Here is a 26,001-nt window from a genome sequence, read left to right on the forward strand (position 1 = left end):
CACAAATTTTTGAGTTCCCGAACACAGCTAATATAATGAGCTGCCAATAAAACAGATATCATGAATCTGTCATTGCTAGTTTGACAGAGGTACCAGTGCGATCTTGGTAACACTTCGTGTCAACTACTCTGTAGAGAACTAGTCCTTAGAAAATATAAACAACACATTTAACTTTTTTACTCTTGTTTTTTGAAATATCTTTTCTCATTTATTAAAGAAACTTGTCTATGAAAAAAAGACAAACTAAACCATTTAAATAATAGAAGATAAAGTAGTAGTGGAAAAATTAATAGTGTAGTTATTACTAAACATAAATAAATTCCTTCGTAATTTGGTGGTTAGTCATAATGAATGATTTCGATGATGGCAAAAAGAAAAATAGGTCTTGACTATATATATATTTTTTTTATTTTTAATTAAAATGCTGCATTACACAAAATGAGGAGAAAACATATGGGTTGTTTTTAAATAAATACGCAAACAGAAAATTATTAAACACAAATTCAATAGTGAACGTTTTGCTCGAAAAGATAAAGAACAATAGATACAAAAATGTTTAAAAAATTGTTTATTAAATATATTTTATATCTGTTTTTTTCTTTTTTCAACTACTAATTATTAAAAATATTTGTAAAGGCCTTTGAAGGGTAGATACAGAAAAATAATTGTTAGATGATTTAATAGGTATTACTTATAATTTTTAAACTTAAAATTTAAAAATTAAAATAATGACTGACTGGCGAAAATGAGGATGGGATTTGTTCGTTCATAAAAAAAAGTAGGCAAACATATGTTTGAAGTAATATTTTTTAAAGAAATAATAGCCATACTTAAAATAGTTATTAGAATACAAAAAGTATTTCTTAGCTCGGTTTATTTATGTTTTTTCTTTTTGAAAAATTTTACATGTAAAAATAAAAAAAAAAGATTTATTTAAAATAAAAAGTAAAAAAAAAGAAAACAAACGACAAGAATTCGAAGTTTCAAATTAGGTTTTTGAGCATTATTTTAGAAAGATCTTATTGCAGTTGTTTAATACATTTTCAACATTTGTCGCATAAAGTTGTTATTCTTGTTTTAGACATTAACGAGCTCTGTGTTCAATCGCCATTGTTACTTTTCCATTGTTACAACTAATAATTTTTGTTGTTATCATTAAATAGATTTTTCGAAAGTAGAACTTGGTGTTTTAGAAAAAAATACATATAAGCTAAATCAAAAAATTATTTGTTTTTAGTTTATTGTGTCTCTCCGGTGTTTTTTTGTTAAGTTTTCTTTTTTTGTTCATTGCGATTTTTTGCAAAAAAATTTTCAACACTTATGTTCAACATTTTGTTTGTTGTAGTTCTTTTGCAACGTTATAAATAATTTATGGAAAATAAGAAGCTAAAGTGATTTATTATTATTATTAATTTTTTTTTTTGTATACAAAACAAAAAAGAGGTAAAGTTTTGCTGATGACAGTAAAGAAAATAAATCATAAAGAGAACACTCCGCGTGTAACACACATTCACACGCACGCACGCACCACATACCACCGCACGACATACTTAATATTCTTCATCTTCAGGTGGAATCTCATCTGGAGGCGCAAAACCATCCTAAAAGAAAAAGAAAAAAAAAATAAATAGAAAATAACATGTAGAATAATAAAATATATTTTTTATTTTGGGCGAAATATCGAATAAATAAATAAAATAAAAAACAAATCTGAAGACCTCGAGCTTGATATTACAAAAGTTAAATATAGAAAATATTTATATTGTAATCTATAAATTGTGATTTTTTTATGATTTAAATTTTTTGGGGTGGCTGCAATGTTTGATAATTGTGCCCAAACGTCGTCTGTAAAAAGAGACAACTGATAGTTGAGTTGCCATCCATAATCGACCCCTTAGTTTTGCCATTAATATCCATTCCCGACCTTACAAAGTATTTATATTTATTTTTTATTCTTCATTACATACAATACGAAGCTATCCGGCCTGTAAACAATTTCTTTGTGTATTTAACCATATTTGTACGTCAGTCTGTTGAAATCACGTTACGGACCTTACACATATGGCATAGAGCTGAAAAAATGTCAATGGCACTAACGATATTTAATTGTTATTTTTGCAAAACTAAACAAAAATAAGCAATCCGACACTGAATGTATCCTTTATGATACATTGCGCCTATAGAGGGCGCACATTTTTTTATCCGATTAGGCTAATATTTTGTACATTGATTTCTCTCAAATTTTTGAGTTCCCGAACACAGCTAATATAATGAGTTGCCAATAAAACAAATATCATAAATCTGTCGATGCCAGTTTGACAGAGGTACCAGTGTGATCTTGGTAACTAACCTTGGTTTTATTTGGTCTATGCATGGATATTGCTTCTGCATAAGCGATCTCCTGATTTTTACTTCTCATTTTCGTTTGAAATATAGCTGATGGGAAATTAACCATAGTATCGATACTATCGATATTTGTTATTAAAACTTTCGAAAATATCAAATGTTGCGATTATCGATAGTTTGCCAACTCTAAAATGACAGCCGGTTCTGTAGTGTGCCGGATTGTCCCTATAGAACTCTCCATCGGCCAGGGCCTGCCGACTCAGTGTAGGTGTTTGTTCTTTTTTCGTCATGGGAGAGGCATGTCCCAGAGTGCCCTCTTCACATGTTGCTTGTCCGTTCCGGGATTGAAGAGGACCCCGCATCCTGGTTCTAGAACCACCTCCATCATCAGTCGGTGTCGGTGAGGTACAACCGGTGGATGGAATGGTACATTTTCCATCTTGCTTTGGCTTTACCTCGTTGCGGGAATATAGTCCCACTGAATATTTTGCAAGGTCTTGTGTGAGGCACAAGCGTCGTTTCAATGTGGAGGTGGCAATCCTCTTCAAACTCCTGTAGGTGGGCAAGCTCGTTCCGATCCAAAGGATTGATCGCCGCGGAAACAGGTTGGCCATTGGTTATTTGCAAATGTAAATTTTGCCCATGAACATTATACTAAGGAACAGGGACACTGTGTTGTTGTGTATATTGCCACACGGGAGAGGTCGAAGGGGTCACATAGTCCGACGATGAGGACGTCGCCCCGGCACTGGATAGCTTTGAGCACCACATAGGCTGGAACATTGAGGTCTGATCTCTATTGTGTTAATTGCTGTCACGAAAAGCTTAGCTGCGAGCTACCGGGCGAGTCCACTGGTTGCGAATAGTGGAATGCAACGGCAGTCGCGGACAATCAGCGGTATCGAGCGGGGAGTCACAGTGAGAGGCCGGGCGGTACCGGCTCTTGCACTAATACTGAGTGCCTATTATGCTCGTTATGACAAGGCGAGTTATTGGCGCCTTTAAATAACCAATGGAGGCCACCGTAGCGCAGAGGTTAGCATGTCCGCCTATGACGCTGAACGCCTGGGTTCGAATCCTGGCGGGACCATCAGAACAACATTTTCAGCAGTGGTTTTCCCCTCCTAATGCTGGCAATATTGTGAGGTACTATGCCATGCAAAACTTCTCTCCAAAGAGGTGTTACACAGCCGTACGTCGTTCGGACTCGGCTATAAAAAGGAGACCCCTTATCATTGAGCTTAAACTTGAATCGGACTACACTCATTGATATGTGAAAAGTTTCCTTAGTGGAATGTACTTGGGCAAAATTTGCAATTTTAGCAAACATCCCTTTATTTCAAATACCTCATTTAACTCCTTTTTTTTATCAACATGTGGGTTATTTGCCCAATATATGCAATCCATTGTTTATCTAATAGGAAGTTATGAATGGGATGAGTAGGTAAGTAGGTATGGACATTAACAATACTTTGACATTTAAATTTGTTAAATATTTGTTAACAAATATTGGGTTGCCCAAAAAGTAATTGCGGATTTTTTTAAAAGAAAGTAAATGCATTTTTAATAAAACTTAGAACGAACTTTAATAAAATATACTATTTTTACACTTTTTTCTAAAGCAAGCTAAAAGTTACAGCTGATAACTGACAGAAGAAAGAATGCAATTACAGCGCCGACTATATGAAAAATCCGCAATTACTTTTTGGGCAACCCAATATGTCAAATGTCATGCAAATTTGTTGGTTATTTCAAATGTTGTTACTGTGCCAATATCTTTGTCCGGCACAGCAAGTTAAAAAAAACACAGTAAAAAATATCATAGTCATTGATACAAAATGGGTTTAAGGTTTATATGTGACTTAAACAGCGGTTAACCTTTCAGTATTGTAGTTTAGATATTTGTTTTTAATAAATTTGGAACAAAGATAAAACATTTCGTTACGTACCTCCGTTGCGTACAAAATTTCCAGAATTTTCTGTATCAAAGGATGTGTATCCCCCTCATCAGCTTCTTGGCAGCTATAAGTAAAGGTAAAAATAATTATTATTCTTTATATGTAGCGATAATTTTTATGGCATAATTACTAATTTTATGAACGATTAAAACTTCTTTCACTTTAATGAGTGAGGAAAATGCAATATTTCAACCTTCCAACAGGCAGATAAACACCAAGAAAAATGTACTCCTTTTGTCTTAGCCGTTTTTCAGTGAGCTTCCTGAAGAATGTCCCACATCTTAAGCATAAACTTTACGCCCTATTTTTTTTGAAAAAAAGCGAAATTGCTACAGTGGCCTTTGCATTGCTACAAGCAATGTTAAAAAATTTATCTTTAGTACAATGATATATTTTAGTACAATGGTAGTATATGCATTAGCTACAAAGAAGCCTTGTCCAATCGTTAAGCTCTGCTACAATGGTCTTTGCATTGCTACAAGCATTCGAGAAAGTTCTTGCAAACTCTTTAACTGGAATCAGAGTCTATCAATCTGAAGTCACAAATGATTGCAAAATGAAACTCTGTTGGCTTCTTGTTATTTGGTTTTCTTTCTTTTGGGTTAAAAATTAATTTCACATCCCTAAAACACATAGGAAATATCCAGGCATTTTGTACCTTGTATCTTGTGCGTTCTTATGTGAGAAAGTTCTGGGGCCGAATTACCCCATACGCGAACGAGTAAAATGATTCGAAATCTCTCTATTGTGAATGATGTATTTGTTTACTGAACGAGACTTTTTGATATTTAGGAACGCTAAATATTCGCGGTCATAATTTATTAAAACAATTTAAATGAAAATAGTATAAAAGTGGTATAACACATACATACATAAAAATCCCTATTCTGTGCTCAAGAGTTTGCCTCTCTAACGCCAACAACAAAAAGACAAAAAATGTCTGAACTTAGTGAATCGTTTCAAGAGAAAAATTAAAAACTATAAAGTAAGTTAACGGGATCATCAAAGAGAGAGAGATGATTTATCAAAGTCCCAATAGTCGCCAAATTACCAAAAAATTGAGATTTTCAAAATTTTGAGGCTCCAGCAGCACGTGTTAGCGTTTTCCAATTGTGCTCAAATTTTGGGAATCTATTGGTTGCCCAAAAAGTAATTGTCGGTAATATAGTAGTAATATAGTCGGCGTTGACAAATTTTTTCAACGGCTTGTGACTCTGTAATTGCATTCTTTCTTCTGTCAGTTATCAGCTGTTACTTTTAGCTTGCTTTAGAAAAAAAGTGCGCGAAATTTTGTTTACATTTGTTTGTTTGGCGTCAATTTTAATATGGGTACCACATGTATTGAAAGAAATTCATTTAACAAACCGAATCAACGCTTGTGATATGCACCTTAAACGCAATGAATTCGATCCGTTTTTAAAACGAATCATAACTGGAGATGAAAAATGGATTGTTTACAACGACGTTAGTCGAAAACGATCATGGTCCAAGCATGGTGAACCAGCTCAAACCACTTCGAAGGCTGATATCCACCAAAAGAAGGTTATGCTGTCTGTTTGGTGGGATTAGAAGGGTGTGGTATATTTTGAGCTGCTTCCAAGGAACCAAACGATTAATTCGGATGTTTACTGTCAACAATTGGACAAATTGAATACAGCCATCAAGGAGAAGCGACCAGAATTGGTCAATCGTAAAGGTGTCATATTCCACCAGGACACGCTAGACCGCACACATCTTTGGTCACTCGCCAAAAACTGAGTGAGCTTGGCTGGGAACTTTTGATGCATCCACCATATAGCCCTGACCTTGCACCATCAAACTACCATTTATTTCGATCTTTGCAGAACTCCTTAAATGGTAAAACTTTCGGCAATGATGAGGCTATAAAATCGCGCTTGGTTCAGTTTTTTGCAGATAAAGGCCAGAAGTTCTATGAGCGTGGAATACTAAATTTGCCAGGAAGATGGGAAAAGGTTATCGAATAAAATGGCAATTATATATTTGATTAAAGTTCATTCTAAGTTTTATTAAAAATGCTTTTACTTTCTTTTAAAAAATCCGCAATTACTTTTTAGGCAACCCAATAATAAAATGAAACATTTTAGGAGGGTACCGTCAAAAAAAATTTAAAACCACCCTAATGGATCATATTTGGCGTGGAAGCTTATGAATACACAGAAAAAAATCGCAAGAAATTTTCAATTAAAAATTTAATTGAAAATAAAATCGTTTTCAATTAAAAATTTGATTCAATCATTTTTTAATTGAATTTGATTGTTTCCAATTAGGGTCGTTAGGAAAATTCTTGGCATTTTAAAAATCACAATCGTTATTAAACATTTTTAATTAAGAAATTAATTGATTCAATAATTTTTTATCATTTTGTGCTTAAAGACCTATACGTCCCACATTTCGACAAATCTATGCAATACTATTTCAACTGGATAAACCCGATGGAGTCCTTCATCGGCCAAAAGTTGCCGCCTCAGTGTAGAACACACTGCTATGACAATAACAACACCCCTTCTCGACAACCCACGGACCTTTGCCTTAACAACGCACCTCAAGATCATTTTCCAATAGCTAAACATCTGTGTACCAAACATAGAAATTAAATGGAATTTTCAAAAAATTTCGATAATTTTTTTTAATTTAAAATTAGTTCAAAATTTTAATACTTTTTTTTCAATTGGATCAGTTAAAAAAATAATTGAAAGTTTAAAAAATTTCAATAATTTTTTTTAATCAACTTATTCAAAAACGGTACTTGGTATAATCACATTCGCCATTAAAGCAGTTTCAATCAAACAATTAATTAAAAGCAATAATAATGATATAACAAATTTTTAAAAATTTCAGCAAAATCGGGCATTTACTGACACAACTTGTGTGAAATTTATATAGTTTAAAATTAGACAGAGTCATTAAGAAAACACTGAAAAAAATCCAACGCAAAATTTTGATATTTTTAATGGGTCCATTATGGATGGCAACCCAACTTCATTTGCGTTGCCAACGGCCAAATTTTTTACACAAATTTTAATTTTTGTATTGAATTGCGTACTTTAAAACATACTGATATTGACCTTTAAAAATACTGATATTGAATGAAATTGACAAAAATTTCCAACTTTATACTAAATTTTATACTTTACACCACAACAGGGTCTTATAAGTTGTGCATTTGTTTGCAACGCAAAGAAGGAGAAGAGCTAGACCCATTGATAAGTATACCGATCGACTCACAATCACTTTCTGATTCAATTTAGCCATGTCCGTCTGTGAGTCCATGTATTCTTGTAATCAAAGTACAAGTCGTATTTTTTTGTCCAATTATCACGAAATTTTGCAGATATTGCTTTTTAGCCCAAGGACAAACGCTATTAACTTTGGTAAAAATCGGTTCAGATTAAGATATAGCTCCCATATATATATCGCCTGATTTGCACTTAAATGGCCGTAGTAGCTACAATTTTCAACCGATCTGCACCAAATTTGGGACGGACTGTTTTAACATATCTGCAAAATTTCATCAAAATCAGTTTTAGATATAGCTCCCATATATATGTATCGCCCGATTTGCACTTAAATGGCCGTAGTAGCTACAATTTTCAACCGATCTGCACAAAATTTGGCAAGGACTGTTTTGTTACTAATCTTAATATATCTGCAAGATTTCATCAAAATGGAGTCAAATTTGAATATAGCTCCTATGTATATGTATTGCATGATTTGCACTTAAATGGACGTAGTAGCTACAATTTTCAAACGATCTGTTTGAAAGTCGGTTTAGATTTAGATAAAACTCTCATTTACATATATATATATCGCCCGTTTTGCACATAAATGGCCATAGTAGCTACAATTTTCAACCGATCTGCACAAAATTTGGGACGGACTGTTTTAACATATCTGCAAACTTTCATCAAAATCGGTTCAGATTTAGATATATCTCCCACATATATGTATCGCCCGATTTGCACTTAAATGGCCGTAGTAGCTACAATTTTCAACCGATCTGCACAAAATTTGTTACTGATCCTAAAATATCTGCAAGATTTCATCAAAATCGAGTCAGATTTGGATATAGCTCCTATGTATATGTATCGCCTGACTTGCACTTAAATGGCAGTGATAGCTACAATTTTCAAACGATCTGTTTGAAAGTCGGTTTAGATTTAGCTCTCATATAAAGGGTGATTTTTTTGAGGTTAGGATTTTCATGCATTAGTATTTGACAGATCACGTGGGATTTCAGACATGGTGTCAAAGAGAAAGATGCTCAGTATGCTTTGACATTTCATCATGAATAGACTTACTAACGAGCAACGCTTGCAAATCATTGAATTTTATTACCAAAATCAGTGTTCGGTTCGAAATGTGTTCATTCACCGTAACGTTGCGTCCAACAGCATCTTTGAAAAAATACGGTCCAATGATTCCACCAGCGTACAAACCACACCAAAAAGTGCATTTTTCGGGATGCATGGGCAGTTCTTGAACGGCTTCTGGTTGCTCTTCACTCCAAATGCGGCAATTTTGCTTATTTACGTAGCCATTCAACCAGAAATGAGCCTCATCGCTGAACACATGAATGAACACATTTCGAACCGAACACTGATTTTGGTAATAAAATTCAATGATTTGCAAGCGTTGCTCGTTAGTAAGTCTATTCATGATGAAATGTCAAAGCATACTGAGCATCTTTCTCTTTGACACCATGTCTGAAATCCCACGTGATCTGTCAAATACTAATGCATGAAAATCCTAACCTCAAAAAAATCACCCTTTACATATATATTTATGTATTGCCCGAACTTATAATTGTAGGATAGGTGTATGGTATTATATAGTCGGCTCCGCCCAACTTTTGCCGCCTTTCCTTACTGGTTATTTTGTGGTATTGTCTTTAGGTAACGCAACTGTAGTCGAGTTGCAATCTAAAATCGACCCATAAATTAAATTATTCATACCTCGTAACGGTTCGCGATGACATGATACATTTTGCATTTTTTAGTTCTCGCCAAGCACTTTCTTTAAAGTCCTAAATCATATATCGGTTCAGTAGATCAAAAGTTATAGCCCCTTAAAGGTTGGAGAAGTGGAAAGTGGTCAACTTTGACACCCTGTATCTCATCCTGTATTGGAGATATGGACCTGAAAGCCAATGTCTTCCTCCGCAAATGTCTAGAAAATTTTTACCGCTCAGATCAACAGATAAAAAGTTGTGGACTTATTTACAATTTTTTCGCCGTTTGGGCCACTCTACGTCGGTTTAACATAGTTGAAGGTCCCTCAATATCCAGAAATGCTACCATTGTATATTCATTGATAGAAAGGGAGAGAGAGAGACATACAAACTATTCGGGCTACAAATAATTTCTTTCGGTATTGTATGGTATAATCAGCTAGTCAGTCGATAGTAAATGGAGAGTTGTTATATATCGACAATCTTTGATTCGAAAGGAGTATCCCTGTTTTAATCACAATATTACTTACAGAATTTCTATGTCACGCAATTTGGAGAAGTAGAAGTCTCGTTCCTTTTCCAAAGCCTCTAAATTTAAACGCATATTCATAACCTACAGGCAAAATAGATAATAAAGGCCCGTCCTTACGCAGGCACGGATGTACCTACGGCAGAGTACCCATCGAAACCAAACTGTTCCTTCAACAAACCTCATGACATATACAATAGGTACGTTCGCAAGTTCACCCAGATCACAGAAGAAACGGCTCCCCAGAAAGGAGAACCTACGTCTCTGCAGACCCAGACATGAACAAAGCAAGTGCTCAATACTCTCATCCTCATCGAGGCAAGTCCTACAGAAGTCATTGTGCGGTATCCCCATGCGCGCCGCCATGTGAACTATGGCACAGTGTACGGTTATGACCCCTGTCAAGGTACTTATACATACAACCTATTCGGGCTACAAATAATTTCTTTTGGTATTGTATGGTCTAGTCAGCTAATCAAAGTTGAAATATATCGGCAATCTTCGATACAAAAAGAGTATCCCTCTTTTAATCACATTATTACTTACAGAATTTCTATGTCACGCAATTTGGAGAAGTAGAAATCTCGTTCCTTTTCCAAGCCCTCCAAATTTAAACGCATATCCATAACCTACATGCAAAATAGAAAATAAAAAAGCTCATTAAATGCATATATATGGGCGATTATAGTATTTTTCGTTAATTACCTGACTTGATAGCTCTTCAATTTGTTGGTTTGTTACAGCATTTGAATTATCATTTGCCTTTTTAACAGCACCACCACTGCTATTTGAGATTGCTGTGGGTCTTGAATTTGCTACAGGCGCTGCTCTGGGTGGTACTTTTGTAGCTGATGATGGGAGAAGGCGGAAGCACACCAGGGGGAGAAGAAAATGCAGCTTTAATTAAATTGTCATACTATTTTAAAGTGAAATTTATTCAAAACTTTATTCAATTTATTGAGTAAATTTCATTGCATTTTATTTTCTGAATAAACGCGAAGCACGTCAAAGAAATTAAGTGTAAATAAAATGTGTAATTGCAGGTAAAAAATGAGTCTATAATAATAATAGTTAAACAAAATGATGTATGTATGTAAATGGATTTGAACAATGCAAGTGCTATTCCGATTTGTTAAATGAAGTATGATATAAAAAAAGAAACAATACGAAATAATGCCAATATTAGGAGAAAGGAAAATATAGTACCAACATCCAAATACATACATACTTGTGTACATATATACATATGTATGCATATACAATGAAATACAACTAAGAACAAAACTTAAGAAATAACAACAATAAAGACAAATCACATACTAGGCCTCATGGTCGATGGCACTGTTGCTCGTGGTGTGGCCACTGCCACCGCTGGTTTCCTGTACACCGTGCTGCCGCCACCTGTGCCTGGTAAAGTCTTAACATTACCCGCTCCAAAACCCATTTGTGCACCCTCTCTGGCCGCACTGGCGTCATAATCGTGACCATCGTAGTTGGCATCGAAAAACTTTTTGAACCATTGCAAAAATTCAAAATTATCTTGGAAGCGGCCTTTTATTAATTTGTCAATGGGTATAATCTAAATATGTGGTACGTTTTTTATGCATTTTTGTTGTTGTTGTTTTTGTTTTTTCACAAGGAATAAACAATCACGGACATACACACAAAGGAAAAAACAAGAAGTGTGATAAAAAGAAAAAAAGAAGAAACAAATAAATGATAGATGCAAATATGAAAGTCAATGCAAATTTTATTTTTATAATAAAGTGTAGTAAAGTAAGTGATGTTTCATGAACCGGGCTTTAATAAGGGAGCAGATAGATGGTTGGTTGGGTCTTCTAAAGGAGTTATGCGAATTGAATGTCATAATTGGGACAAATTTCTCCAAACAAGGTGAACCAATTGGGATAAATGTATGTATGTAGCGCAGCATGAACATTTTCACACAAAAAAAAAAAATGCACTGATACATTGACATATATGTACTTATGGGCTTTTTCACTTGCACTCAAAATAAGACAGAAAAAAAACCTTAATAAAATATTCTGTTCAGCCAAGTGATTTCGCCTGACTTGCTTTTCATGCCGTATATTATTTAGACTGATAAGATGTTGATGATCGTAACCAAACTCGATGAACTAACAACCGTTTGCCCCACTAGGCAGAGAATGGTCATCACCCTTGCCACTTGATTAATACTAATTTCTTTTTTGACATATTCCTTTTTATTATAAATTCCTTTTTACTATGAATTCCTTTTTATTTCTCAATGAAATGATCACTTCTTTGCAGTTTTTGTTGAACCTGTTGCTAGACAGTAATAGCCTTGGTATAGTATTAAAATCTAATTTTAATTTCTAAAGCTAAAAATATAGCTCGTTTTCGTTTGTTAGTTTACATCAAAATAAACCATCACCAACTTTTATTTAAAACCAGGATACCGATCCACATAGGCCTGCCATGCTCTCAGTAGAGACTGTATACATATTGTTAGTTTGTGGCGTTATGGAGAGGACTGTTATAGATTTTCCCGTCTGTTCATATAATTTTTTAAAAATTTTACTCGATCTGCAGGTTGGTGTTAAGCCCTACTACGATCATATGCCCTTTAAACTAACTTTAATGCAATACTATCCGCCAGTCAATCCCATGGCACCGAATTGACCCGATGGAATCTTCATCGGCAAGAGCTCCCGCCTCAGTGTATGTGTTCGTTTTTTTCATCATGAGAGAGGCACATCCCGAAGTGCCTTCTTCGCACGCTTCTGGTCCGTGCCCGGATTTAAAAGAACCCCGGACCCTGGTTCTGTTCGGTTTGCCAGAACCACCTCCATCATCGGTCGGTGTCGGTGAGGTGTAACCGGTGCATGGATCTGTGCATTTCCGATCTTGCTCTGGCCTCACTTCACTACGGGAGTATAATCATACTGGATAGGTCACAAGGTGCTATGCGAACATAGCCAGCAGTGGGTCACAAGCGTCGTCGTCGTCGGACTATGTGACCCCCCGACTTCTCCCGTACGGCAATTCTGGTCCGTGCCGGGATTGAAAAGAACCCTGGTTCTGTTCGGTTTGCCAGGACCACCTCCATCATCGGTCGGTGTAACCGGTGCATGGAGTGAGTACATTTCCGATCTTGCTCTGGCCTCACTTCACTACAGGAGTATAATCATACTGGATATGTCGCAAGATGCTATGCGAACATAGCCAGCAGTGGGTCACAAGCGTCGTTGTTGTCGCCTTTTGCGTCGTCGGACTATCTCCATAATTCTCACCATCGACCGACCACCCGACTTCATAACCTCTGATGCTTATCAATCAGAAGAAGGCCGATTGGGATGGCTTCAGAGTGTATACCAATCGCCGCTTCAGTGAGCTGCCACCCCCCTCGGATGTGCTAGTGGCCGAGAGGAAATTCCGAGACATCATTAACGCAGCAGTCGCTCGCTTTATACCAGCCGGTTGAATACCCCAAGTGCGTCTTAATTTCCCAGCGCAGGCAGTGGTACTCGCAGACGAGCGTGATGGGATTCGTTGTTTGGACCCCACTAACCCCAGAATCAGCGAGCTGAATCTGGAAATAAACAGGTTTGTCAACGAACATAAGCGGAATTTGTGGCTGGAACACTTGGAGCAATGTAACTTAGGCACCGGTGTAGACAAGCTGTGGTCTACTGTTAAATCACTCTCGAACCCCGGTAGACGGGATGACAGGACCTCAGTCACTTTTGGCGAAATAACCGTGAATGATCCGAAGAGATGCGCAAGGTTGTTCAACCGTCATTTTATTGTGCATGCAGAGAGTGACAGGGCAAGGAGGAGAGCCATTCGCCTTAATCGTGGTCTCCGAGCCGATGACGCAGTGGAACAATATTCAGATCTGTCAGAATGCCGCCCTCGGAACTGCGACGGGCTGTCTCCTCAATTCCCATGAGGATCACCTCCATCAGGAGACAAAGATCCTACCAGTGCGAAGACTTAACTACAATACATGCTGTCTATCAATACCTTTTGGGCTGTTATCGCAGAGACCATCCATCCAAATCATCATCTTGTGGATAGACATCCACCGCCCAGAAGCCTTAAAGTGATCTAGTGCGTGAGGTTCAGCGCTACAAGAGAGAACCTCTAGATCAAGCGGCATATCAAGCAGGTCTAGACAATATTCATGCAGACGGTAGCAGATGCGGTAAATGGCTATCGGGTGAATTTAGTCCTTGGAGAACGACCGCCTCCCATTGCACATGAAGAAATTGACCCCCCGGCAAACCAGACTAGTTCGGGCTCAATTACGTTCCGGCAGATGAAGCCGCCTCAACTCCTACAGAGCAAGGATTGATGCCGACGTGCAAGATGTATGTCCCGATTGTAACCAGGGACCGCACGGTACACATCACCTGTTTAACTGTCCAGCCAGACCCACTCCACTCAGACCCAGATCCCGGAAGTGGACGCACCCTATCTTAGTCGCAGAGTTCCTGGGTCTTGACACTCAACAGAATCAAGCAGACGAAAGATAGAACACAATAAACTACTACAACAACATACAAAACCACATATTCTTGAAGGATTTACTGGCCTTATTTGTGGCCATCTTCATATATAATGGGGTTCCAAGCCTTGTAAGTTTATCTGGGGCCGAATTACCGCATACGTGATCGAGTGCGCTTTCGAATCAAATAAAATTTAATCTCGTTGTTGTTGTTGTAGCAGTGTGTTGTGCACTGATGCAGCAGCCCTTGCCGATGAAGGACTTCATCGGGGCAATCCGGTACGTACAACCGGCTGCCTTGGAATGTTATATCTCGTATTTAATATAGCACTTTTACAAAACATTTTAATGTCAAATTTATTATAAATTATGATCAATTTAGACATTTTCGTTCTTAAATTTCAAAATTTCTCCTTCAATAAAGAAATACATAATTCACAATAGAGAGAATTCGAACGGTTTTACTCGTTCACGTAAGCAGTAATTCGGCCCCTGATCCATATTTCCCTTGAATAGTATTGTGAACGCACGCTGTTACGCGTCCCCCTATAAATATACAGTCTTCCTATTATCGGAGGATCTATCAAATGAAATTGCCCAGTACTTCTTTTTCAAAAACGGCTTTTCCAACCTATATTTCATGAAAAATCAAGATTTGTATCAGGAATAACAGAATCACAATGTAAGCACTTGTAAAAGTTTTTGTGAAATTCTCGCAGGGCTTTAAATCAATTGTTTTAAATTATATGCACTTTTATAATGCAAACTTTTCTATTTAAAAATCAATAGTAAGTACTCAACCTAAAAGAATAATTAAAAAAAAAATTAATGGAAAAAATCTCCATTAAAAACTTGAAAAAAAAACCAAAATAGACACAATTTATTTGTACTACCACGAATAACTAACTTATTTAGATTATAAACTCGATATCATAACCACAATGTTAAGTTTATTAGTCTGTGTGTCAGAGATTGCAAATGAATCTTAAATAAATACATAATTGTGCGAAATGTGTGTTCATTGCGGTGGTATTAGATGAAGTGGCAAAATGGTGCTCATATCATCACCATCATAGAGGTCTCTCAAGAAAACATAAAATACTGATGGTTAAAATTAAGGAGAAAAAAATATGGAGAAGAAACTTAAACCAAATGAATGTGTAAGAAAAACCAAATAAACAAACAAAAGTGAAACAGAAAGGAAAATCAAAGTGAAAAACGTGCTTCACACTATGCAGAAGAGGATGAAGAAGATATTTCTGAAAATGTTCTATATTTTGGTCATACCGGTTGTACGTGTGGTCGCAGCAGCAGCATGATGCGTTCGTCCCGAAGGCATTTGTATGTGACGTCTGTCAAGTAAATCATTGCTACTGCCAACACCACTACCGCCGCCACCAACACCGTTGCCCAATCTGATGCCACCTCGTGCAATTAATGGTTCATATTCACGTCCATCATAATTAGCATCAAAAAACTTTTTAAACCATTGCAGAAATTCAAAATTGTCTTGAAAACGACCCTTAATTAATTTATCGACTGGTATAATCTAGAATGTAGTGAATCGTCCAAATTCATTTGTCCATTCATTTCACCAGAGTTTTTAGATTGTCGATATATCGAGTTTAGGGGGTTAGATATACAACATGGTGGTGGACAAGAAAAATAAAATACAGAGAACAAAGATTCGATCAACATCGTTGCATACAAAAACAATCATCACTTACTTTTTTTTAAATTATATTAAAAATATTTTAAGAAATACTTTTAAATAAAAACAGGCCAACTTACCTTGTCAACGCTCATTTTCTTAAAGGAGGCTTGCAATATCTTGAAATTCTGAATATATTCATGTTCCAAATTTGTGCGGAACTTGACACGTTTCATAGGCACACAACCAGGAAATAGCATATCCATAAACTGACAATAAGCAGCACCTAAAAAAAACCAAAAAAAGCATTGAAAAATATTCTTCATACTGAAGATGTATACAAATTATTAAACAATAGACGCCGCTTGGAAAAATATATCGCCTAAAACTTATTCCAGACCATCCTACACCATAGGTGGAAATTTCAAGAAAATCGGATCAACCGTTTTCGAGTCTATACAGAACAAAACACTTTGACTTTTATATATAAACTAGCTGAACCGGGCCCGCTCCGCAGCATCTTCTTTTACTTTATATGTAACAAAATTATCCTTTGAATTTTTATTTTCGACAATTAAAGATTATATGCATATTGCTTGACTAACACTATAACAATATAAGTGCCTTTATTTGAATCCCATATGAACTACAAATTCGCTTGGAGGGTTTAATGTCATTTAAGTTTCGATGTTAGATGTACTCCATTCTTAAAAGACTTTATTTCAGCCCGATATTCTTATGATGTCCGATTTCGAGGGTGAAGCGGTCCCCCAGACAATTGGCCCTGAAAAAATTTAAGCAACATGCTCTTTTCTCAAATACGATTTGTTTAAACCCCATATTGCCATTGGATTAATGGGAGTTTATAGAATGAGGCGTCCCCGAAGCACTTGGTTATCAAATTTGTTTTCTAATCTCAAATACCTTTCATTTGAGCCACATATTGGCAGGATTGGTAAATTTTTACCCTTTAAGGGGTGTTTTTGGGAAGGGTGCGGTGCCCCAAATACTTGGTCCCACATTTGGATATCAGATTCGTATTCTACTCCCAAATACCTTTATTTGAGGCGCATATTGCAATGGTCACTAAATAACTGCTACTCGTATGGTATTTTGGGAAAGAGGTAGGTACGTCCTATTTGGGGGTTATTATGGTGGTTGAACGTCCCATAGACATTTGGTCCCGAATGTTGATATCAGATTCGTGGTCTACTCTCAAATACCTTTCATTTGTACCCCATATTTCCTTAGTCGGCAAACATGACCAGTTCAGGGGATGGGGCGGCCACTCATTGTCTTGGCCTTGAAAATATATATCAGATTTGTGTTCTACTCTAAAATACCTCTTATTGCAACGGTCCTCAAATACTTGCTATATGGGAGGTGTTATTGGGGTGGGGTGGGGTGGCAAATAGACACTTTTCCCAAATCTTGATAGCAGATTCGTGCTTTACTCCCAAAGACCTTTCATTTGAGCCCCATACTGCTATGGTCGTAAATTTGTGCTCTTTGGGGAATGTTTTTGGGGAGTATTAAAATGTTGCTAAATATCAATTCTATTTTGTGAAATCTCACAATGTTTCCAATAGAGTTGCTAATTTGTTTAGTTGTAATTAAACTTTTTTATTTGGCATGCAAAGCGTTGTTTTGGTAGTAAACAGTTGTTAGTTTGACATCATTGTTACCATATGTCTGTCAACCAAAGTAAAAACAAATTTTTCTGAAAACTTGTAAAACTTTTATTTGAGAAAATTAAAAGGATTTAATAGTATAGAAATGGATGCGGATACCAGCTACCAGGTGAATGTAGCCATTAGAGACTACATTGCACCTGAAGAAATTGACCTCCCGCGGCAAACCAGAGAATTTCTGGATCTGGAAACCCGCCATATGTATTTTTTTTTCTTCGATCTCAGGCCGAAGTTGTAGTGGAAGTCAGGACAACTGCTAACCGCTAACTCCTACTTCGCAGCCCGTCCTATGGTTCAAAGAAGCTCTTTGCACCTTCTATCCAGTCTCAACTTCACATAATTCGTCGCTAGAGCGTTTAGCGACGAGTGTCCACTACCACATTGACATTATCTACAATGCCTTCGGGACCACCGAAACGCTGTACACATTCAAAAGCTTATATGATTCCTTGTTCAACGGAATACAAAAACTCTCGGGGAGGGCGAGGTACCTCTATCTCCGATTTCCCTTTTCGTGAAAATGACATCTCCACCGTTAAGAAGAAAAGACGTCCTGCCTAGATCGGCGATGGCCAATGGGTTTGGTATAGAACACAGAAAGGCAGAGCTGGTGTTGTTCACTGGAAGGAGGAAGTATGGCGAATTCAGCTAACCGATCCTGGAAGGAATGAGCTATCGCTCTCTCGGGAGGCTTAATTCCTGGGCGTCACTTATGATCATAAATGTAACTGGAGAATGAACGTTTAGGAGAGAGTTAGACTGAGTGCGCTCTAATCGTGACACAACTCAATAGCCAGAATTTGGGAACTTTGACCAGGGGCGGTCTGGTGGTGCACACTTCTTTGGTTTGGCTGATCCTCACCTATGGGCGCTTGGTGTGGCACCTGGCCCTGGAGAGGATGAGTCTACGCGGTATTATGAAGAAGGTAACGGGTATTACGGCAGTGCTGATATTGGGGACGAGTAAGAGTGACCCGAGAGCAGCACTTAACGCGACACTAGACCTTTGCACTTTTATGTAGAGGTCGAGGCGTTGAGGTCTGCCTTCTAACTGAGGTAGTCAGGAACATGACGTTCGAAATTTATTGTCATTATTCGATGGATTATATATACATGTACATTTAAAATCTACGAAATATGACAATGTTGCTAGCAACATGTTGAAATCGTTTCGTAAAAAGAACTTAGTGCAACTCTTTTTAACATAATAATAATAGCGCCTGTTGACAGTTGTTCGGACAAAAACTTGAAGTCAGTATTAGGCTTAAGGCAGAAAATGTGTTATTGTCAATGGCATTGTCTAGTTTCCTAGATCGCGATTCCGACTGGTACCACAAACAGACGCATCAGTAGAAATTGTATTTGTCTAGTAAAATAAAATTACCAGAAAATTTTTCGTCATCAATCAATCTCTAGAAAATTTTACAATAAACTTTTATCCAAACTCTAGGAATATCAAAATTTTGACATTTTCTATCAGAACCCTTTTTCAACAGAGGTATGACGGTTGTATCATGCTCTGGTCATTACAACTCTTGAATTTTTTCCATTCTATTAATTAAAATATGTATGCCAATATTTACCGGTGCAGAGTTCTTCAATTTTGGAAAACTGTGCCTGCAGACAATCATTTACCCAAGACAACATATCATGTCTGGATAGGTTCTCCGTGGTAACATTTGTTGAATAGACATTCACTGCCATGTTTGTATAATAATATGCACTCGCTATCCAATATACACGACGATATCCAAAACTGACCAGGTAGTTGTTGTTGGTGCAGCAGCAAGGGGAGGAGGTTGCCTCACTGTCTGACAAACTTCTGTGCTGAAAATAAAAATGAAGAAATAGAAAAGTTAGTTTCTAGATTTGGGCTTTGAGCAATTAAAAAAGATAAAGGTTAGCGTTGTTGTTTTTGTTGTCCAATCATGATAGACGCGTCATACTACTAATGAAGTGAAAAATTTATAACTATTACGCACCTATAGATATAATTTGTATGCCTATAGCTATCTATCTATGTATGCAAATGATGCTTACAACTTTTGCCTATGACTATTGACATTTTTTTAAGCATTTGTGGATTCTCATGTCGTCATCAATGGCCAAAATATCAACATGCAGTCATTCGAACGTTTTGAAAGTGAATTGAAGCATATCGCTAGCGCTTTTCAACCATGTGCGTGATTCAAATCTATCCACCATACAAGTTCATTATCATTATAAACGTAACGGATTATTGCTATTATTGCAATGTTGTCGTAGTTTTTGTTGTTGCTGACGATCATTCATTCACCATGGAAAACTCAACAAACATAAGACTGAGGCAAGACCAACAGCAACAGATGGTCGGAACAGTAAAATATAAAAAAAAATATTGTTGTCTACTAAAAAGACTAGCGGGGTGGGTAAGGTAATTGGTAAGGCCATATACTTTTGGGCCTTATAAACAAATCTAATACATAAAATTCAATTTGTGTTTGTTTGTATGTTTGTTTGTTTGTATGTTTGTTTGTTTGACGGTTTGTTTGATTGTTCCGTATAGACTCAAATTTTCACAGATTGTGTAGGTTGATCTGGAAGGAAACTCAGGCTAAATAATTTTTGATGTCGGGAGGAGGACGGACCCTCCCCCTTACCCCAAAAGTACTACCCAAAATAAATGTGGTACAATCAGGACAATATGGGATTCAAATGAAAGGTATTCAAGAGTAGAGTATGAATTTCATAATAAAAGTTGGGTTCAAGTATCTGGGGGTCCCAAAACCCCTTAAAATATGTTTATTTGACGATCGTGACAATATGGGACTCAAATGAAAGGTATTCGGAAGTAGATTACGAATATGGTCAGGAAGTAGGAATAGGCTTTATAATTTATTGATGACCGAAGAGGGCGGACCCTCGACCGCTGCCCCACAACACCACCCAAAATCAAAAGTGGACCGATAAGGACAATATGTTTATCAAATGAAAAGTATGCGGGAGTAGATAACGAATATGGCATATAAATTCATGTCGAAGTATAGGTGGTCACCCCACCCTCATAAAAACGCCACCCCCATGGGCCCATGAGCCAATCTCGGATATATGGGACTCGGTTTGTTTGTTCCGTATAGACTGAAAAACGGCAGAACCGATTTTCTCGAAATTTTCGCATATTGTGTAGGTTGGTCTGGAAGGACACATAGGCTTTATAATTTTTCGATATCGGAAGGGGGACGGACCCTCCCCCTTATGCCAAAAACACAAACCACCGATCGGGACAGTATAGGTATCAAATGAAAGATATTGGAGAGTAGAATACGAATATGGTATTAAAATTCGAGTCTAAGTACCCATCGGGCAGCCCCCACCCCAAAACAGACACACACCTTCATGTCAATATGGGGCTCAAATGAAAGGTATTCGGGAGTAGATTTCTAATCTGGCATGCAAAAGCAGATCGATTTTGTATGCCACCCCTCAAAAAAGCCATTAGACCCATTATGACTATATGTGTCTTGGCCGAACCGATTTTTTTTTAATTGTCATAGATTGTGTACGTTTGTCTGAAAGGAAACATAGGCTATATAATTTTTGGATATCCAGTGGAGGCGGACCCTCCACTTACACAATAAGGGTATCAAATGAAAGGTATTGGAGACCAGAACACGAATATGATATTAAAATTTGGGTCCAAGGATGAGCAGACCAAGGATATTTTCTAGGATCGCCTAGAGAGAGAATATGACCGCTGCCCTGCCCCTGATATTAAACTCGTTCTGGGAGATTTTAATGCGAAGATAGGGAACAGTCGGAAAGTTTAGCCTCCACGAGATAACGTCCAGTAATGGGTTGAGGCTGATAGATTTCGCCGCGTAAAAAACATGATTGTTAGTAGCATCAGATTTCAACATAAAAATATTCACAACCCCATATGGTACTTGGGTACAGGAAGCCTCCCCAAGAAACCCATGGTGCGACCAAGGGTGGCGAGATGCTAATTAAGTCAAGAATGCGGCATATAGAGCAACCCTGCAATCAGTGGCAACTCGCCAGATGAAGGAGAGATATCGGGAGAAAAAGAAGAGAAGAAAAATGTCTATTCCCGGGAAAGAAAAACGAAATGGAAAGACGTGGGTGTGAGCGAAACATCAGGCAGGCACATCCTCCTCCAGAGACAAAGAAGGAAATCTGGTAACTGCCACAGATAGCATGCTGAGGATATGGAAAGAACATTTTACCCAACTGCTAGTGTCCGACATTGGCGATGAAAAGGATACCGCAGAACCAATCAATGATGATGGTATAGAATGTTTACCTCCTAATCATAATAAGGTCCAAGCAGCAGTGATCCGACTGAAGAACAACAAGGCTGCAGAAGCCGACGGGTTACCCGATGAACTGTTAAGTGTGATAAGTGGCATGCATCAGCTTATCTGCGCAATCTGGCTAGAAGAACGCATACCCGACTATTGGAACCTCAGCACACCATGTTCCGTACACAAGAAAGGAGACAAGGCGGAATGTGCCAACTACAGAGAAAAAAATCTCCTCCCCATCGCATACAAGATACTCTCGAGCGTAATGTTTGAAAGATTGAAACCAAAAATCAATGAGATAATTGGGCCCTATCAATGCGGCTTTAGACCTGGTAAATCCACCCTAGACCAGACAAATCAACACCTACCATCTCTTAGTTTAGTGCATAACCGCTTTCGATACCCTTTTACGTTCAAAGGTCTTTCAAGCCATGTCTGAGTTTAGTATCCCTGCAAAATTAATAAGACTCTGCAGGATGACACTTGCTGATACGCGTTCCTCGGTAAGAAGAGGGAAGAATCTCTCGAAACCATTTAATGAGCGCAGAACGCTATTCTTCGTTCGGCTTGTCGAACAAATGTTCTGTCATAGCCAAATAAAGTAAGTTATGGGCAATTGTGAGCTCTTAACAATTTTTCCTGTAATCAGTGTTCTGTAACTACAGCTGGAGTCCGTGAAAAAATAATTCCAAAATCAAACTCCTTGTTTAATTATAACAAGATTGTGGCTATAACAACTACACCAACTTTATTTCTCAAAAAGGCCTCCTTGCTTATTTAACCTTCTGTCGCTGGATGTACATTTTGGTGTGTGCGGTGCGTTTTTACAAAAGCTTTTAACGCTTTTATTCATATTAAATGGGTGAAATAATGTAGAATTTATACCATAATTATGCTGCATATAAACTACAGTTTGTTAGAATCAATAAAAACGATTGTTTTTTCTTTTTGACGCAATATATAATTGCCTGCTTTAGGCAGGAAGTTGTTCGTGAAGGGTAACACCTGATGTAATGTGTAATAAAAATTTCTACAAAAATTATTTGGTTATTAAACATTTAAACAAAAGTGGAATCAAAGAAAATCGTGATGAGGTGATATATTCGAAAGCGAATTTCAACATATAGGAATTTTTGGAATATAGGAATTTCTAATGCTCTTCGAAATGAACAATTTACAGGATTACATACATATTTCGTATTTCGTATATTTCGTGAGGTAAGTTGAGGTAAGTCTTTTTGCAAAATTTTCTTTTAGCTGCGAAACTTTTTGGAGCTCGGGCCAAAGCTCGCTATCGAAAATCGCAGCATTCGATACTTTCGATAGTCTTAATTATAAATATCGATACTATCGTTAATTTCCCATCACCCATATTTCAAACGAAAATTAGAAGTAAAAATCAGGATATCGATTTATATAGAAGCAATGTCAAATAAAACCAAAGTTAAAAAAGTGAGTGGGAAGTCAGAAGAAATCATTGCACAAAATGTTAATCTAATCGGATGAAAATTGAGCCCTCTATAGGCGCAATGTATCTTAAACGATAGATTCAGTGTTGGATCGCTTAAATTAGTTTAGTTTTGCCAAAAAAAATATAACTTTTGCGATAGTATCCATCGGAAAAATATCAATCGATATTCAGTCAAAAAATTAAATATCGATAGTGCCGTCGATATTTTGCCAGCTCTAGCTAGGGCCCATGGACCCCCCTAGGGACCAAAACCCACCCTCGGGGAATTGTGTTCTCACCTAGACAATATGGGTATCAAACGAATATACAAACAAAGGTTCCAAATTAAATCCCTTAAACCTAAGCAATATGGCTATCAAATTAAAGGTATTGAATAGATTAAGAATATGCAAACAAAAGTGCAAAATTTGGACCCGGGAAGGACCTAAGGTGTCTTAAGAATTTGGAACCCCCTTAAATATGGGGAATGAGGCTATTAAATTATAGGTATGAACAAGTAGATTACGAATATACAAGAAATTAAACACTCGAAGGACTCGTAATTAAAAAACTTCATAACTACCAAAAATTGCGATTTAAAAAAAAAAAAATAATAAAATATATTAAACAAAATCGCGTTTTGTTTACAAAAAAAAACTTTGGAAGTCCAATAGAGTTGTATTAAAAATACTTTTGCCTATTTCCCACTGTTGGACATATGGAGGAGGAGAAAATCTTAAACCTCGCCGACAAATTTGTCCATCTTTGGAAGGCAAATAGTTTTATTTAAAATAACAATTTCGTTTATTTTCTAAATAGGGTTCAAAATTCTCAAGATCCGGTTGGTCCTTCTCGGGTAAAACCTTTGTTTGCATATTTGCAATCTGCTAATATATACCTTTCATTTGATATCCATATTGCCTAGCTATGAACACAACTCTTCGAAGGAGGTGGTTTTGGCCCCTAAGGGGATCTACGGGCCCGAGCCTCAAAAACGGCCTTTATATTCGTGTTCCTGGGGTCGTTTAAATGGGGTATGCAAAAAATTAGATTTTTTTCGAACTGATCCCGTAAAATACAATTTTACCGAAAAGGTGAATTTTTTAATCTTCAGCCATCTCTCTCGTTGAGAGATTTGCGACGTTTAGGGGCGGTGTTCTTTCTCAAAGAGATTTATTGGTACCATGGCTGTATGAGAATATATGCAAGAAAGTCACTCCAGCACTGGTTAGATAGAATAACACTCGTCTAATCACCGCGATTACTTACTAATTGCTTCAATCTAAGGCTATAGGTCACAATAAAGTGTGTACGGCTGGATGTGTAAGAGATATAGAGTTTTAGGGACCGACCTCTCCTCAGCAAAAGTCCCCTCTGTTCTGTCACTTGAAGACTCTACAGTAGTCCAGAATGATGCAAAAAGGCGGAACAACATGTACCGCACCCTAGAAGATGTAGTATTAGACCATAGATGGGCAGTGTACAAATCGGCATATAATTTCCTATGTCCGCGCGAATAAAAGCAAACGGACAGTATAAACAACTTCGTGTGGCCTTGTTCGGCTGATTTTATTTCAAAGCTCTTTCATTTAGTAGATGTTTGACAATACTCAAACACAAACACAGTTTGACCTTTTCAACAGTGTTAGTGTGACTCTATCACTGCAATAAATAAAGAATGATAAAATTACCGACTTTTACGCAAAAAATTCAAGAATTCGACATTGTCCGCTTGTATATCGCTACATACCCAACCCACTTTAAGGTGGTTTCGAGTCTTATAAACTGGCTTGTTCTGCAAATCCCCGGAAACAAGCGAATTTAGGTTCACCTTTTTCGATGAGTATTTTGAGACAGTTGAGAGCGGTTTTCCTTTTCAACAACTTATTGGCAATCTGGTTGTATGGGAGAATATGCCACTTTACCACTGTTTAGGTTAGATTACGTTCACTACACTCGTCCAACAACCGCGATTGTTATCCGATCCGTAGGAGAATTGTGAAAGATGGATAAAATCAGTGCGCGTAACAACAAATAATGGGATTTCAGAGGACCAAATTCTCCTCCGGGTATGTTTCTTTAGTGCCAGTTCTGGCCTCTACAGTAGTCCAGAATGACAAGAGGAACCCGGCACGGGATAGATGTGAGCACCACACAGGCTGGTGCATTGAGCTCTATTCTATTGGGTTGCCTAAAAAGTAATTGCGGATTTTTTAAAAGAAAGTAAATGCATTTTTAATAAAACTTAGAATGAACTTTAATCAAATATATTATTGCCATTTTGTTCGATAACCTTTTGCCATCTTTCCGGCAAATTTAGTATTCCACACTCATAGAACATCTGGCCTTTATCTGCAAAAAACTGAACATAGTGCGATTTTATAGCCTCATCATTGCCGAAAGTTTTACCATTTATGTTTATATATATGTTTATTGCTGTCACGAAAATTGCGTCCACAGGTTGCGGATAGTGGAATACTCTAAACGGAGTAGTTGCAACGGACAGTCGCGGGCAATCAGAGGTATCGAGCGGAGAATGTCAGTGGGAGCGGCACCGGCTCTTGCACAAATACTGAGTGCCTATGATGCTCGATATACCAGGCGAGTTATTGGC

At 37.2% G+C, this 26,001-nt stretch overlaps 1 protein-coding gene across 5 annotated transcripts in view; it reads right to left on the bottom strand.

Annotated features, from left to right (window-relative positions):
* Positions 1-1,379: 1,379 nt before the first annotated feature.
* The window catches only part of LOC106095920 (probable methylcrotonoyl-CoA carboxylase beta chain, mitochondrial), a 46,531-nt gene continuing 21,909 nt past the window's right edge, over positions 1,380-26,001 (bottom strand). For 2 of the 5 annotated variants that reach the window (XM_013263375.2, XM_059369454.1), the window contains 7 exons: positions 19,220-19,458; positions 16,086-16,231; positions 15,582-15,843; positions 10,508-10,650; positions 10,349-10,431; positions 4,296-4,368; positions 1,380-1,601 (listed from right to left, as the gene is read on the bottom strand). In XM_013263375.2, coding sequence (XP_013118829.2) covers positions 1,551-1,601; positions 4,296-4,368; positions 10,349-10,431; positions 10,508-10,650; positions 15,582-15,843; positions 16,086-16,231; positions 19,220-19,458 — 997 coding nt within the window. In that variant the 3' untranslated portion in view covers positions 1,380-1,550. Of the gene's footprint in view, positions 1,602-4,295; positions 4,369-10,348; positions 10,432-10,507; positions 10,651-11,122; positions 11,382-15,581; positions 15,844-16,085; positions 16,232-19,219; positions 19,464-26,001 lie in introns of all 5 variants that reach the window. The other 3 variants (XM_013263392.2, XM_013263400.2, XM_013263382.2) reach the window with 2 other exon arrangements.

This window comes from Stomoxys calcitrans, chromosome 5 (genome assembly GCF_963082655.1).
Source record: "Stomoxys calcitrans chromosome 5, idStoCalc2.1, whole genome shotgun sequence".
NCBI lineage: Eukaryota > Metazoa > Arthropoda > Insecta > Diptera > Muscidae > Stomoxys > Stomoxys calcitrans.